The 14,892-nt window shown below is 38.1% G+C and overlaps 1 protein-coding gene across 1 annotated transcript in view; it reads right to left on the reverse strand.

Annotated features, from left to right (window-relative positions):
• Positions 1-6,317, reverse strand: part of LOC126767751 (segmentation polarity homeobox protein engrailed) — a 72,598-nt gene extending 66,281 nt beyond the window's left edge. The window contains exon 1 of the mRNA XM_050485352.1: positions 4,918-6,317. Coding sequence (XP_050341309.1) covers positions 4,918-5,920 — 1,003 coding nt within the window. The 5' untranslated portion in view covers positions 5,921-6,317. The remainder of the gene's footprint in view (positions 1-4,917) is intronic.
• Between the last annotated feature and the right edge of the window lie 8,575 nt (positions 6,318-14,892).

A 14,892-nucleotide genomic window follows, 5' to 3' on the forward strand; every position in this document is an offset into this window, starting at 1 on the left:
GTTCAGTATATACAAATATACGAATTTGTGTTATAACTAGTCAATTTAATCAATTATGAACGTTATGAAATTAATGAGAGCATTGAATGAAAATCCTTTAGATATGAGTTTCGTGGCCGAACTGCTTTTGAGCTCAAGAATAAAACAAAAACTACTTTAAATACACATATAATCTAAATATAGAATAAAAATTGGGAGCAAGTGGATCTACAAATTTAATTTTTATACCCTGAACGGTGCCACGAAATTTCCAACACCCAGACGGAAACGTTGGAGACCCTGGAAAGTGTGCTTATGTGTCTGTATACATACGAGTATAATCGAACTAGTCACTCAGCAGTTGAGATATCGATTTGAAACCTTGCACACGTTTTTTTCTCGCCAACAAGTTGTCCATTTGCCGAAGCCGATATCGCACCTCTAGATATACATAGCTGTCATATAAACTGATCGATCAAAACCAAATCCTTTTGTGGAAAATATTTTTCTTTGACAAGGTATCTTTCCGAAATTTAGTATAGATTAATGTCCATAGCAATGCTATAATCTTCTAACACACGGATCAAGTTATAGCAGTGGCTAACGCAGGAAAAAAATTTGGGGGGGGGGGGGGTTTAGGTAAAAAGACAAGGTTTCATTATTTTATTCACAAATTGAAGTCTAATCTTCTTTTATTTCAGCGTTCACTTGAAGCGACAGATATAGGGATTGTTGCTCCAATCTTTAAAAAACGATGCACTGTTTTGAAAATTTTTGCATCGCATCAATTCAACGCGTCTAAAAAAGTTTTGGATCTCTTTGTTTGATTTAACCAGTTCCTGAAAATATATTCAAAATTTTAGTTAGAAAATATAATCTGAAGAAAAGATTTTTAACCTTTTCACATTCTAATTTCAGCGCGATCTTCTACATCAGCGGACCATTGCTTTTCTAAAACACGAACAGTCTCCTGCATCTCAATAACGTCAAGATTTATGCATTTATTTGGCAAAATGTTTTCAATTTTGGAAAGCAGCTCTCGATGTTTTAAAAATCGTTCATTGATTTGGTCCAAAAAATTATCTTAAAACGGTATATAAGTTGATCTGAGGTAATATTCTTCCGGTTCGCCTTCATAATTGTCGCGATTAGTTTGCCGTTTCGCCAAACGCGGAATTTTGATTTCTAAATCTAATTCTGCGGCTATTGTTTTAACTGATTCAAAAATTAGTTTAAACGATTGTTCAGAATCCTTACGCATTTCACTAATTTCAGCATACAAATCACAGTCTATTTGCTGCAAACATAGGCTTATGTGTTTTGATAATGCAAAAATTGGCTTTAGTACGTACGTACGCACATAATTCATTTGTTCTATTCTCATTCACGCTCTAATCATTAGTGACAAGTGTTGCCGCGAGCTAAAAAAATTAAGTATATGTTGCCAAGCAAAAAAAGTATCAAAAAGTATCAAAAGCACAACCGTTGTTTTAAAAATTTTCATTTGAAAAACAAATAATAAGTAAAGTTGTGTATCTAATTCAGACCAGTTTTTTCTGGTTGTTTTTATTAAAAATATAGACATTCAACATAGACAGTTAAGACACTCAAGTATTTTTTTGCAAATAGCATAATTTTTTTTAATTTAAATTTATTTCACAACAGTTTGCTCATGGAACGAAAACTGAAAGTCATAATAAATGAGTTTTTATTTTTCCTGTATTATGATTATGTTTAACACCCCATAACCCCTGCTGCGTTCGCCCCTGAGTTATAGCTATCATTGAAACTGGCCTATCAAAATCAAGATACCGATTTTTTACCCTTTAAGAGAACTTCTTTATGAGAAATGCTTCTGTGAAGGGTATTATAGCTTCGGCGTAGCTAATGTTAACATTTCTTCATGTTTTTGGTCTATTTGACTGTTCTAGAATTTATTAAAAACTTGATGAAAAATCATTACTTTTAAGTTTAAAATCCATTTGAAAACGATTTATCCACTCCGGGACATCCGTTATATTTTTCAATATATTGCTTTTTCCACACTCCAATATATTCCTACTCTCCACTCTCCTTATTTATATATGAGTTTATTTTTACCGATCAACAGCTTTATGCCTACATACAAATCTATAACAATGCCCCACATTAATCCATTACTCTCCATTACTCATATAAAACCACAAAAAGGAAATGCAACTGTTTCAATAACAAAACAATAAACACAACAAGCACGAACCAAAAGCGATGGACTCGTAATATGGAAAAAAGATGCCGCGGCACCATGATCGATGATCAATTGTTGTCATTATGTCTTGATGAGATTCTGTTTAAAGCGTAAACACAGTAGTGAGGTCACTCGCCTGTGGTGGATTAATCAATTTCTACGATGGATCTGCACATCAATGCGACGCTGCTGCTCATAACAACAACAGCAACGCCAATAAAACAACCAGAAAGCAGCATACACAGCAAAATCAGTGGCAACCGCAAAAAGGAAAACAATAAACGGCGGATAAAAATAAACATGAAGGTGAAATAAAAGCGCTAATAACAGCAAAATCAATCCAATTCGTCGGCAAATGTCTATTTCAGGCATGCCACATTTCACTGTAGACCTCACTACGCGTTTGGTAGGTATGCGTGTGTTTGCAGATTTGCATTCCATTTGGCGGCGGACGAGCGGCATTTTGATTGCAAATTTGATCGTTTTGGCGCATGCGTATCATTTTCACTCATCACTCGTCGGCCAGATGTAACGAGCAAAGTGAAAACGGACAGATCAGCGCACCAAATATACACACACACACACATGCTTGCATATGCACACACACAGAGTCAAAAATGATGTGGACCCAATTTCGTTATATATGCGCTTGATTTCTTGATTGACTCGGCGTTGTTGTTTTTGTTGCGGCAACTAACTGTTGACCATGCGGCATGGCTTTTCCAACACGTCGCGGTCGATGTTTTCTCGTTAAGCCCCGGAGACCTTGCCGTGATCGTGTGATCGTTCAGTGAAATCAGCTACTGTATTGCGCAGCGCTTTCCGTAGTCGGCGCTGCTGTCGCCGCAGCTTCGCTATGTGATAATATTCAGTTAAATTGGATTCATGCGGGGCACGTACGCACAAATCGGTGCTTCGTAATCAGGCGGCAGTGCCTCGCCAAGCCACTATCGGCGTTAAAGTAGACTGGGCCACAGCAGAACAGATCAATTCAAATTACGCCGCGAGCAAGGAAAGCAAAATGCCACTTTTTGTGGCGTTTGTGCCTCCATTTGTTGTTGGTGGTTTTGCTGGATTCTTTCACTTGATTTTCAACACCTCAGCAGCGCGCTCCCCTCTACCAGCTGATAGCGGCCAACAAGCCATCTTCAATTGTAGAGATTATTATTATTACAATGTTTAATCACGTGATTTGTAATGGCAACGCCGTTGGTTTGAGTTAAGTGCGCGTCGTCATCAGCGGTCGTCGTCAGCTTCCTGGCGTCATTTGCGTTACGCATGTACGAAAATCAATTTGAAATTGCGCTTCTTCTCAAGGCTTCTTCCACGGCGGCCGCCAGCCAACTCATATTGGCAAGCGTCTCATTCAGCTAGGCAACAAACCTAATGACTGGCGCCTCAAATCCGGTAACGAAACGCTTTTCTGTGCGTTTTAATCTACTTTCGGCTACTGGGATTGAATTTAGTGCTACCGACTTTGCGGTCAGTCCACTGCGCAGTTGTGGTGAAGCACGTTCTGTGAATTTTTTCATTGTTTCATATTTTGGCTAACCGATTGATTAATAAGTTGAGGAAATAATTGTGTCGAGTGAAGATGATAATCGAACAAAAGCAAATAGCATTTGGTGAAACCCAGACGGTTTCCACAGTATCCAAAACTACAATAACTACGTTGAACATCATGAATGACCCACAGCTAGTCCAGTCTATACTGGAGAGACTGAGGTCTAAACCTTGATTCTAGATTAACATAAATGATCCTCAGCTAGTCCAGTCCACATCCTGGAAATACTCAGTTCTAATATCCTTACTCTGGAAAAACATTAATAACACTCAGCTGGTCAAGTCCACGTAATGGAGAGACGCAGGTCTAATATCAGTGAGATTAATGACACTCAGGGGTATCCAAGCAGCACGCATCTCGGCTAGTCGGGTCCCCGTGCTGGGATGACTCCATTTAATACCTTGATTCTAGAGAAACATAATTGATCTACAGTTAGTCCAGTCCATACTGGATAGACTCTGCACTAATATCTTTACTATGACTCAATGTATTATAGGGGAACACGGGTCTAACAACTTTATTCTAGAGGAACATTAACGACACTAAGCTTGTCGGGTCCACATACTGGGATGACTCCGTTTAATACCTTGCTTCTAGAGACACGTAACTGACCCACCGCTAGTTTAGTCCGTACAGTAGAGACTGAGCTCAAATATATTTATTCTAAAGGAACATTAATGACACTCAGCTAGGTCAGTCCATGTAATGGAGAGACTCAGGACTAATACCTCTATTCTTGAGAAGATCATGGAATCTAAGAGATCCGACTTGATGGAGAATATAATCATGTGAACAATATTCCTTTAATATCGAAGAGAGACGATACAGTGACTGAAAATGATCTCGTTAAGTTCAAATTGTCATATTCCTAGTAACAGATCCCTACGACGAGATATCCTTGATTAATTTTGAGACCTACGTTTGTCAACCTCGACTCCGTTATTATGAAAGCTGATATAAAATTCAAATAAAGCTACAGAAAGTATCGATGAGACGCGGTCAAACCCATCCAGTTCTTTAATTGAAATTGAATAGTAAAGAAAGTACATAATGAGTTCTTCAAATCATCATATAAGACTATCTTCCTAAGTATACTTTCCTACCTTAAACCAAACTACATCCATTTTTAGGTTAGTCAAACACTTACCTGTACCGTCATCAAAATTTTTGGTTGATAGTTGAAACAGAGCATCGAGTGGCGTATCACCAGCCGATTTCTGCGTTTTTTCGCCAGTAGCAGCAGTCTCGGCACTTTCCTTGTGCCTTTTGCTCTCCCCTTTATCATCGCCACCATTCGACGACACACCGTCTGCAGTTGGCGCTGCGCTCAAGGTAGGCGAGCAACAGTCACTACCCGCAGAACTGGAATGCGAACGCTCCGAACCATCCTCAGAAGGTATTATCGAGGGATCCATACTCATCTGGCGTAAAAGTTGTGCCTGCGCTTGAAAGTGTTCCTGCAGCTGACGCTGATAGTCCCACGCCAGACGCTGTTCGTAGTGCAACAGCGCAGGCGGCAGAAAGGGGCGCAAAGGCATTGCGATTGCCGCGCCTGCACGCATTGCTTGCCAAGCATGCGCCGATGACTTGGGAAATGCGTGTGCATCGAGTAGCAATTGTGATGGTGGCATGACTAGTGGTGCCGGTACAGTTGGCGCCAGACGCTCGCCTAGCACTTGAGCGGGTAGCAATGAGGATGGTGGCGCTGCTTGTGGCCGTGGTATCATTGGCAAAATTTCGGGTTCCAAAGCTTTAGAGGGCTTACTAAGCGTCAATGGTGCTACCACGGGTGGCGGCGAAGCCGTGCTGTGCAGTGTTGGAGAACGAGTTGATGCATCACCTTTACCTAAAATATCGGCGATCGAAAAGCTTTTCACACGCTCAGCACTTGATTTGCGGCGTTGTGGTGGTGCTGGCGCCTGATTTGCAGTTAATCCAACTCCGTCATTGACATCCAGCAGTGATCTCTGGTGGTTATGTAAGTCTGTAAGTCGCGCGCGTTTTATATCAATTGGCCGAAAAGCTGTTAAGCCGTTATGTTGTCTAAGATTATGCATGGCTGTTACCAGGGGCGGGCTGGGCGACCCCACTGAAATCTCGGAAATCGCCGGACTGGCGGGGCGTGGTAGTGGACTGCCAGAACGCATCATGCTCAGCGGTAATTAGCACCAAACGAAGGAGAACTCAATTTTGCAATCACTTGTTTCGCTCAACAAAGCAAAATATCACACACAGCACGTGACTTTGTATTTTCTCATTATCGCTTCTTGTTTTTCTGCAATAATTAGTATAACAGTTAAAGTACTCAGCGACCACTCAAATCGTGTGGGAAAGGTATGCGTGTAACAATATTTTTTTGCACTGGTTTCAATAATGTGAACAACACTGTCATTTCGTTGACGACTTTAGCGCCTCAGTGTGTCAGCGATTGATTCGCGATATATCCGGCGCGTAAAAACGATTTGCAGAAATGCGTCGGCAAAACGACAAACGCCAAAACGAACGAACACATCAGCGTTGTGGATATATACTTGCACCGTGACGCGGACTGAAACAGAAAAATGGCCTTTTGGGCAGGCTGTCCTGCAGCGGCGCTCAGCACAAGCTCGCAGGCGCGATGCGCGGCAGTAACTCGTCAAACGAGCTGTCAAGCCGAATGGAAGGGTGTGCGAGAGAAAGAGAGAGAGAGCGCGGTGCGCTCCCAGTCAATTACAAATAAAAAGTTTAAAATGCCTCAGAAATAGCAAAATAAGAATGGAAAAACAGCAAGCTGCTAGGTTTGTGCAGCTATTGCCGTTGTTGTGTTGTTATTCATGTTGAGACAACACAAACCAGTCTAACTCATACTCTCGGCAAGAGACTTGATAATTTGCAGCTCTTTCACATTTTCCTTTTTTCTTTTGCCTTCGGTTCTTAACTTAATAAAATTTTTCGTGACGTCACAACTCTGTCTCTAATTGGATTGAGAGTCTATGCACACTGCAGTGGAAACAAAAATAAACGTAAAGAGAGTAAAAGTCAAACGCTCCGCATTTTTTGTGTGTTTCGAAAACACCCTGCGGAGCACAAAGCGGGGCGTGTTCGCTGCCACACTACGCTTGACCAATCATAGCGCTCTGTCGTCGCTCTTTGCCTTTATAGTCGTACATAAGTGCCTATGCATGCATGTTTGTATGTTTGTATGTACATTTGAGCGCATTCTTGGCATATGATATAAGACGCTTTTTTGTAGCTGTCAACAGAACGTCATTAATTTTTCCAATTTGACGCTGTTGGCCCGACTGTTATGCAGGCATGCATGCGTATGTGTGTGTGAACGGATTGTTGGCGCAACAATAACAGCGGCATACAGATATGCCCATATTGTTGCGATATTGTAGCGACTTCTATGTGTATGTGAGCTCTCATTTATTTAACAATAAAATATGTATGTATGTATATACATATATATATACATATGTATGTATGTATGTATATACACTGAAAGCGTTCTAAATATATAGCATACACTGCGATTACTTGCTTCGCCATCTGCCTTTATGTGTGTATGTATGTATATAGGTGTAGTTGTTGCTTTAGCGTCTCTTTTGTTTCAATTGTTTGTCGCTTTGTTGCTGCGGTATTAATTTCCTTTGGCTTTTGGTGGCGACAATGGTGACGGCTCGTTCGCTTGTTCATTCTGTCATTTTGCTCGTTTAAATTTCTTGTTTTTTGTTGTTTTAGTTTTTGTTTTTGTGCTGTAAACTTTCCACTTGGTTGCATGCGTTAATTATTATAATTGCTTTGCTTGTGAATTGCCGAATTTCTTTTAATGTCAGTTTGTATTTATTATATGTATCTTCTAAATACATGCATATGTACATAAATATGTACATATGTATGTACGTGCACTTTAAGTTTGTTCGTTTGTAGGCTGCTGAGTTAGTTAACCCTTCTCTGTAAGTATTCAATTGCATTCAGATATAAAATTATACATATAGGGTGCATCCTTGTGACGTATCGATAAAATTATGAGAAGATTCCTCGATAAGTTTGTGTTATACAATGTAATATAAATGGATTTTTATATTCAAATAAGTGTACTTTAGGGTAGCGCTAATATCTTGTTGGTTAAAATAAATATTTTAATCCTCATAGAACGAAAATATATAAGTAAATATTCACACAGGAATTTGGTAAAAAATAGTTTTTTCCACTAATTTTCCTGACGATAACTTTACATATTAGATTCTCTTAATTATTTTATTAAATATGTACATACGAAGTTATTTTAATAATTTTTTAATAGTTTCAGAACTTTTTAAGATCTTGAAGTTTTTAGTTGAATATTTTGTTTAGCTTAAGAAAATTAAAATAATTTATTGGAACTGTAAGAATATTTTATATATCTCCAGGAGAGACTCGCAGATTTCTGCCGCTAAAGCAACTACAATAACAGAGCCTCCGAAAAAAGCTGTATGGAAGATTTTTTTGTTTAAAATTAGCTCTTTTGAGAAAGCCGAAAAATCTTATTATGGCTATAGATGAATACAGGTGGCGATCGAAAGACTAAGCACATTTTTCATTTTTGTGAAATTGCGGCTTTCCAAAACCAAGTCGATTCTGTGAAAGTTCTGTGATCTTAATAAATCGAAATTGCTATAAAAAATCTTATTTCTTCGATCAACCCCAGAAAAGTCGATCGGTCCAGCCGTTTCCCTTTTTCCGCACCGACTCTGCAAATAGCGTTTTGAGTAAAACGCGTTTAAAGTTTTAGGAGCCGTTTAAAAAAGTTATACAGGGTTTGTCGGGAAAGTAATAGTACTGGTTTTCTTCCGCCGCGACTGTATTTCAGAGCGTACGCGCACCGACTGGATTCGGTAGAAGACGTTCCTAGCTAACGAACGAGCGGTGGCCAGTTGTTTCCGAGCACCTGGAGAGTGAGGACAACCATTTTTGCGCTACGTGTTTCTGTGAGAGGTACAAGCCGAAAATGCAGTGTTGCGATTAAATTCTGTGTGAAATTGGTAAATCTGCGGCAGAGATGTTTGATATGATCAAGTAGGCTTACCCAGATGTTGCTTTAGAAAGAAGTCGGCACCAGGCCTTTTTGGAAGGCCGGGAAGAGATCGCTGATGAATGAGCAAATCCAAAGTGAAAACGATGATCATTGTATTTTTGACATCAAAGGCACCGTCCACCATGAATTTGTTCCTCCTAAACAAGCAAACACAAGACATCGCAGCCGATTGGAAGTTGCACCACAACTACGCCGCGGCTCACACCGTCTTTCTTGCGAACAGCTACCTGGCATCCCAACGCTTCTGCAGCCGCCCAGATGTGGCCTCCGGACTGTTTTTTGTTTCCTTGCCTGAAAAGGCCAATGAAAGGGGATCCAACCTGCACGCATCTCGGCTCTCAAAGCTATTCCGGAGTGTGCCTTCTGTGACGCCTTCAATGCTTGGAAATCGCGCTGGCAGCACTACATCGACGCAGAAGGAGCCTGTTTTGAAAGTTTTTAAAGAATTGTAACGATTGGTTCAATACATTTTTTAAATCGACTGAGTGCTATTTTTTTCCGGACAAACCCTGTATAATTTCCGAATACAGTTCCTCATAACCGGACACCCATCGTCGCAGTGTTTTCGTTGAGCTAAGGCAGCTGTCCATAAATGGGGCGCGGCAAAAACGAGTGTTCAAAATGAATTATTACAATCAGAAGCTGCAACTCCGGATTATATTTCTATTGAACTAATATGTATGTATGTATATGCGAGCCAATGTCAGCAAGAAGTGAAAGAATGACAATTATCCTATTATTTACCGTTGAGCCACAATTTTCTTGACAAATTTTATAAAATTTTATTAGTTTATCAGAGATAATTTGAACGAAATATTACCAAAATAGTGTCCAATTGCGGTCATTGGAACTTACATACATACATATGTATGTATGTTCGGTTGAAGGAATTGCTTCTGTATGAAAATAATAATGAAAACGTTGTGTTCATGAAATTTGTCCAGTTATGGAAGATGTCCGGCTATGAGGATTGTCCGTAAGCGGAGTGTTACTGTATACAAGTTTATCTAAAAATCAAGTTAGTTCTGAATTATTTATTTTTATTTTAAGGTACAACTTAAGTATATTCTTTAGAGGTATTGATACCCTACTCATTCCTATTTTTATATAAATTGCTTCTGACAATTATAATCATATACATATGTATGTACATTATTTTAATATACATATTAACCCGCATATGCATTTGTTGAAAAATATCAGATGATAAAAATTTTTTTAAACGTATAATATTAAGACACACCCTCTTTTGCATGCGCGTATGTACATACATATGTACACGCTTACACCAACCAAACAGGCATATGTAGACAAATCTGTATATTAACGCAGAACCCGCCGAATTAGTACCCAACATTATTTTGCCGTGTACTCAATTTCCTCCCTCACCTTCTTGACAGTTTGACAGTTATTGTTAAGCGTACACTCAATTGTCATCAATAATGATGTCTACTTGTCTCCACGATTGTGCCCAGCACCCCCTTGTACATACATGCGCTCGCTTCCTATTTGGCAACTTTATGAGCTTTGCGTTGCACATTGTCACTGCAAATCCACACACACACACATGCACTTATGCAAACGTAAGTTGTGTACGTGTGTATGTGTAATCGTGCCTACAGCCAGACGACTTTCTATTAACCCGCTTATCCGTTCAATTGCCTATGTGGCGGCAGCGATTTTTACAGCCGTCCGAGCAACCGCTCGTCCGTCCGTCCGCCCGCCTATTTGCCCGTTGGCATGTCTGCTAGTTTGTCTTTCGTTTTCGCGGCAGCGTCTGTGCCGGTTATTCTTTGTCGGCTATTTTCGCCTTGATGTATTTGCTGACTGCAGTAATTTGCAAAAGTGTTTAACACTGAAGGTGTCGCCGCCAATAATATTATTGCTGCGGCTGTTTAGTGTTGTTGTTGTTGTTAGTGAAGTTTTTGACTTTTTTTAGTTTTGTGCGCTTTTTGATTGATCTTGTTGTTGTTATCGGTGTTACCTATGTATATACTAGTTATATTTGTTTGTATGTGTCGCTAGAGCATTCTTTGCTTTTGTTGTTGTTGCTGTTGCGCTTGATGAGCGAATGTGTGTGTGTGTTTTGGTTGAATGTTGCATGTTGATTGTGGCTTGCTGCTTTGCTGATTGCTGTTTGTTGTGTATATGCATATGATTGGATAGGTGCGTAGGTACATACATACATATGTATGTATATTTGTATGTACCTATGTACTTGTTTTATTATTGCACTCATACTTACTAGTATATAACTGAGTTTGCTGTCGGTAAGCGAATGCCATACTCAAATTGAATGCGGTAAATCACATTTGCTTGCTGAAGAACTTTCAAAACCAAGAAGTCGGCGATTATTACTGCAGGCATGGAAATAAATGCTTTCCGAGTTATGCCACATATGTACTATATACCTATATTTAGATATGCGGTTATGGACAAAACAATGGAGTCACCCAATCAAATTTTGCAAAGTTTCTAGATGGGAATCCTAGATGGGTATTTTCGATTGAAAATTAGGGTTTATTCAATATTAGAGAATAAAATGTGGAAATGTAAATATTTTAAATAAAAAATTACAATAAATTTGGGGCATAGCAATGTAAGTTTCCACCAAATTTCGTAAACCAACTATGAATTTATTTCGCTTTTTATCATTTTCAAAGGCTTGTGCCCTGGTCTATGTACATACATATGTACATATATGGAAACTAACTACTTATTAGACAAATACTAACTTGGAGGAGGAAAAAAAATGAGCCGAAACCAAAAACAACGCCAAAGCCACTCAAAAATCAGAGTAATGTTTATTGTTGTTTTCGATATTCGTAGTTTGGTGCATCATGAATTTGTTCCGGAGGGACAGACAGTCAATAAGGAGTTATATTTAGCCGTATTAAGGCTGTAGGCTAAAGTGTATTACATCTGGTAGGCATTACTTTGAAAGCAAAGAAATAAATATTGATGAATAATTAAATATTCTGAGTCTTATTTATAATTTCCGGGTACTTGTGTACTTACAATGTCGATTTTGTAGAAGAAAATAATAAAATTTTACTTCACACGCTGACCCAATCATTTTTTGTCCATGCTCTACAAGGGTTTTAATTGATTATACGTATTTACATATTTATTTTACCGTTTGTTTGGAGTATTTCTAACTAAGTAATATTAAGTATTGTGCTGCCTATTAATAATTTCACCAAAGCACTCAATACTTCCCGTAAATAGAAAATCATTTAATTTATACTTCAAAAATATGATCTTATTATTTCGTCCATAACTGTATGTGTATTAGTATGTACACTTACATACATACATATACTACATTATGCTTTTGTAAGTGAATGCCATGAAAATTGTTACAATTGTTTTCGTCTGCGACGAAGATGGCTCCCATTTATTGTGGGTTATTAAAATAATAATACGAGCACTTTTATAGTAGTGCAACTAAACTTTCGCCTATTAAAGTTTTTGTGCTAAAATTTGCAAACAAATGTACGAAAAATGGCATTCAGTGGCAAAAACTAAATTCCACTATGCATACATATGTACTTACATATGTGAAATTGTGTATATGTATTTACAATTATAAGCAGACAAATATGCTTGGTAAACTTGCTAATGGGTTGGCAGCATAACTAATAGCACCCGTAACGGTTATCAGTTCACTCGTAAAACGGAAGCAATATTTTGTCGTTAAAGCTGTTTGGAATATTATTAGATAGTTAGACTTAGACGAATTTTATTGTTGCAATTTAAAAAAAAAAACTCGTTCTCTCCAATACATAATATTCTACTTGCAACTCTCGAAAACAACAAGTGTTAATTTTAATTAAATTCCATCTTTCTGCAGATTCTTAAAATATAGGGTTACGTTACTCGCAAAGTGGCGAGTATATTAATGAAGTACTTTTTCTTTGCTGTCAGATTTAAGAAAAATAATATATACGATACACATATATGTACATACATGTAGTACATATTAAAAAGAAATAAACGATTCAAAGCTGCTCTTTACTCTAGCAACATGTTGCTACAGAGTATAATAGTTTTGTTCATCTAACGGTTGTACATATGTATCACCTAAAAGTAATGAGATCAGGATGACGAGAAAAGTTGACTGTCTGTCTGTCCGTCCGTCTGTGCAAGCTGAAACTTGAGTAAAAATTGAGATCTCTTGATGAAACTTGGTATACGTGTTCCTTGGAAAAAAGTAAAGACAACTTAGATGGCCGTAATCGGACCATGCCCGCAAGACGCCATTAACCGAAAACATATAAAGTACCATAACTTAGCACTAAAAGATATAAAACTCTAATTTGGCCCAGAGGATCGCATTGGTTAGAGACACTAGTGGGCAAACATTTTTAGAAAAGTGGGCGTAGTCCTGTCCTCTAATTTTAATATTATATCTCCTAAGCCACTTAAGCTACATACAAAAATCAAATTCGCTCAGGATAATCCTCATAACCACCCCTACCAACAGCATAAAAGTGGATGAAATCGGTGGATAACCCAGCACACTCCCTATATAACGGTACTGTTAAGAAACTACTTAAAGCGCGATAAATACATAAATAACTGAATGCGCTAGATACATAAAATTTTACTCGAAAAAAGATATGACAGAGCTTTAATGGAACCTGGGTTTAAATTTGACGATGGATATGACACCGCCCACTTTTAGGTGAAATAACATATCTCGAGTCCCGCCGGACCGATTTCAACCAAATTTGGTACGTGATATTCCTATGACATTATTATATTGCAGTGTGAAAATAGGCGAAACCTGACTATAGCCACGTCATTTTCCTATATAACACAATTTTAAATTCCATCTGATTCTTTCACTTCCCAGTACACGAATCAGGAATCAATCAATATATCAGCATAAAACTTTGCCTTTGAGAACACTTCCGTGATAGTAGTATGTATGTCTGTGTGCTGCAAATGCGTTGAATCGGGCCAATACTTCCCTTAGCCCCCTTATACCTAATATAGAGATTTTCAAACTCCCGGTTGACTTTATACCGCATATTGGATAGTCGAAAAAGTATTTTCGTATTTTTTCCTGATGACGTTGCAGTCGTATATCTCCAGTGCTACCATTCACGTTATTTATCTTATACCATATTTGTGATCTAGCTATATATCTTTTATTAGTATAAATATAAAAAAATAAGTTCAAGTGTGATTAGAAATACGAAAAGACATTTTCGACTACCCAATATATCGACCAATTTGTGAGCTATCTTATAAAAATTAAGAGAGCGAGGCTTTTAATAACAGTATACATTTGTGCTTAGAATGAAAAAAAAATTTGAGGAAAACTCGATCTAGACCCCATACAGCTAAAAGGCCTTATGTACATACCTGAAAGCACTCCCCTGGCTTTCATACTTTCTTTAAAATGCAAGAGTATGAAATGTTCGGTTATACCCGAACTTAGCTCTTCCTTACTTATTTTATAATAAAAATATTAAATAAAACGATTAAACTAATAGTTGGACAAAAAAAATTAATATATCTAATTCTTTTTTTGTGATTTTTATTTTTATATTGTTTAAGAAAATTTGAATTACGAAATATAGTATGAACTTACCTTGGACACATGGTTCTGTAATTTTACCTTCAGTACTCATGAAATAAATTTTGCCTCAATTAGTCGGCTGCACCGAAGCTAATATACCCTTCACAGGTGCATTTCTTTTTGTAACTATGTGTTCAGTTTGTGTGGAAGCTATATGCCATAGTAATCCGTTCTGAACAATTTTTTCGGAGATTACATTGTTTCCTTAGAAAATAATCTATACCAAATTTGGTGAAGATACATTGTCAAATGTGAAAGTTTTCCATACAAGAACTTGATTCCGATCGTTCAGTTTATATGGCAGCTATATGTTATAGTGGTCCGATATCGGCCGTTCCGAAAATGAGCAGCTTCTTGAAGAGGAAATGACGTTTGCAAAATTTCAAAAGGATATCTTAAAAACTGAGGGACTATTTCGTATATATACAGACGGACGGGCGGACGGACAGACAGACAGACTCAGCTCAACATAC

This window comes from Bactrocera neohumeralis, chromosome 2 (genome assembly GCF_024586455.1).
Source record: "Bactrocera neohumeralis isolate Rockhampton chromosome 2, APGP_CSIRO_Bneo_wtdbg2-racon-allhic-juicebox.fasta_v2, whole genome shotgun sequence".
NCBI classification, from domain to species: domain Eukaryota; kingdom Metazoa; phylum Arthropoda; class Insecta; order Diptera; family Tephritidae; genus Bactrocera; species Bactrocera neohumeralis.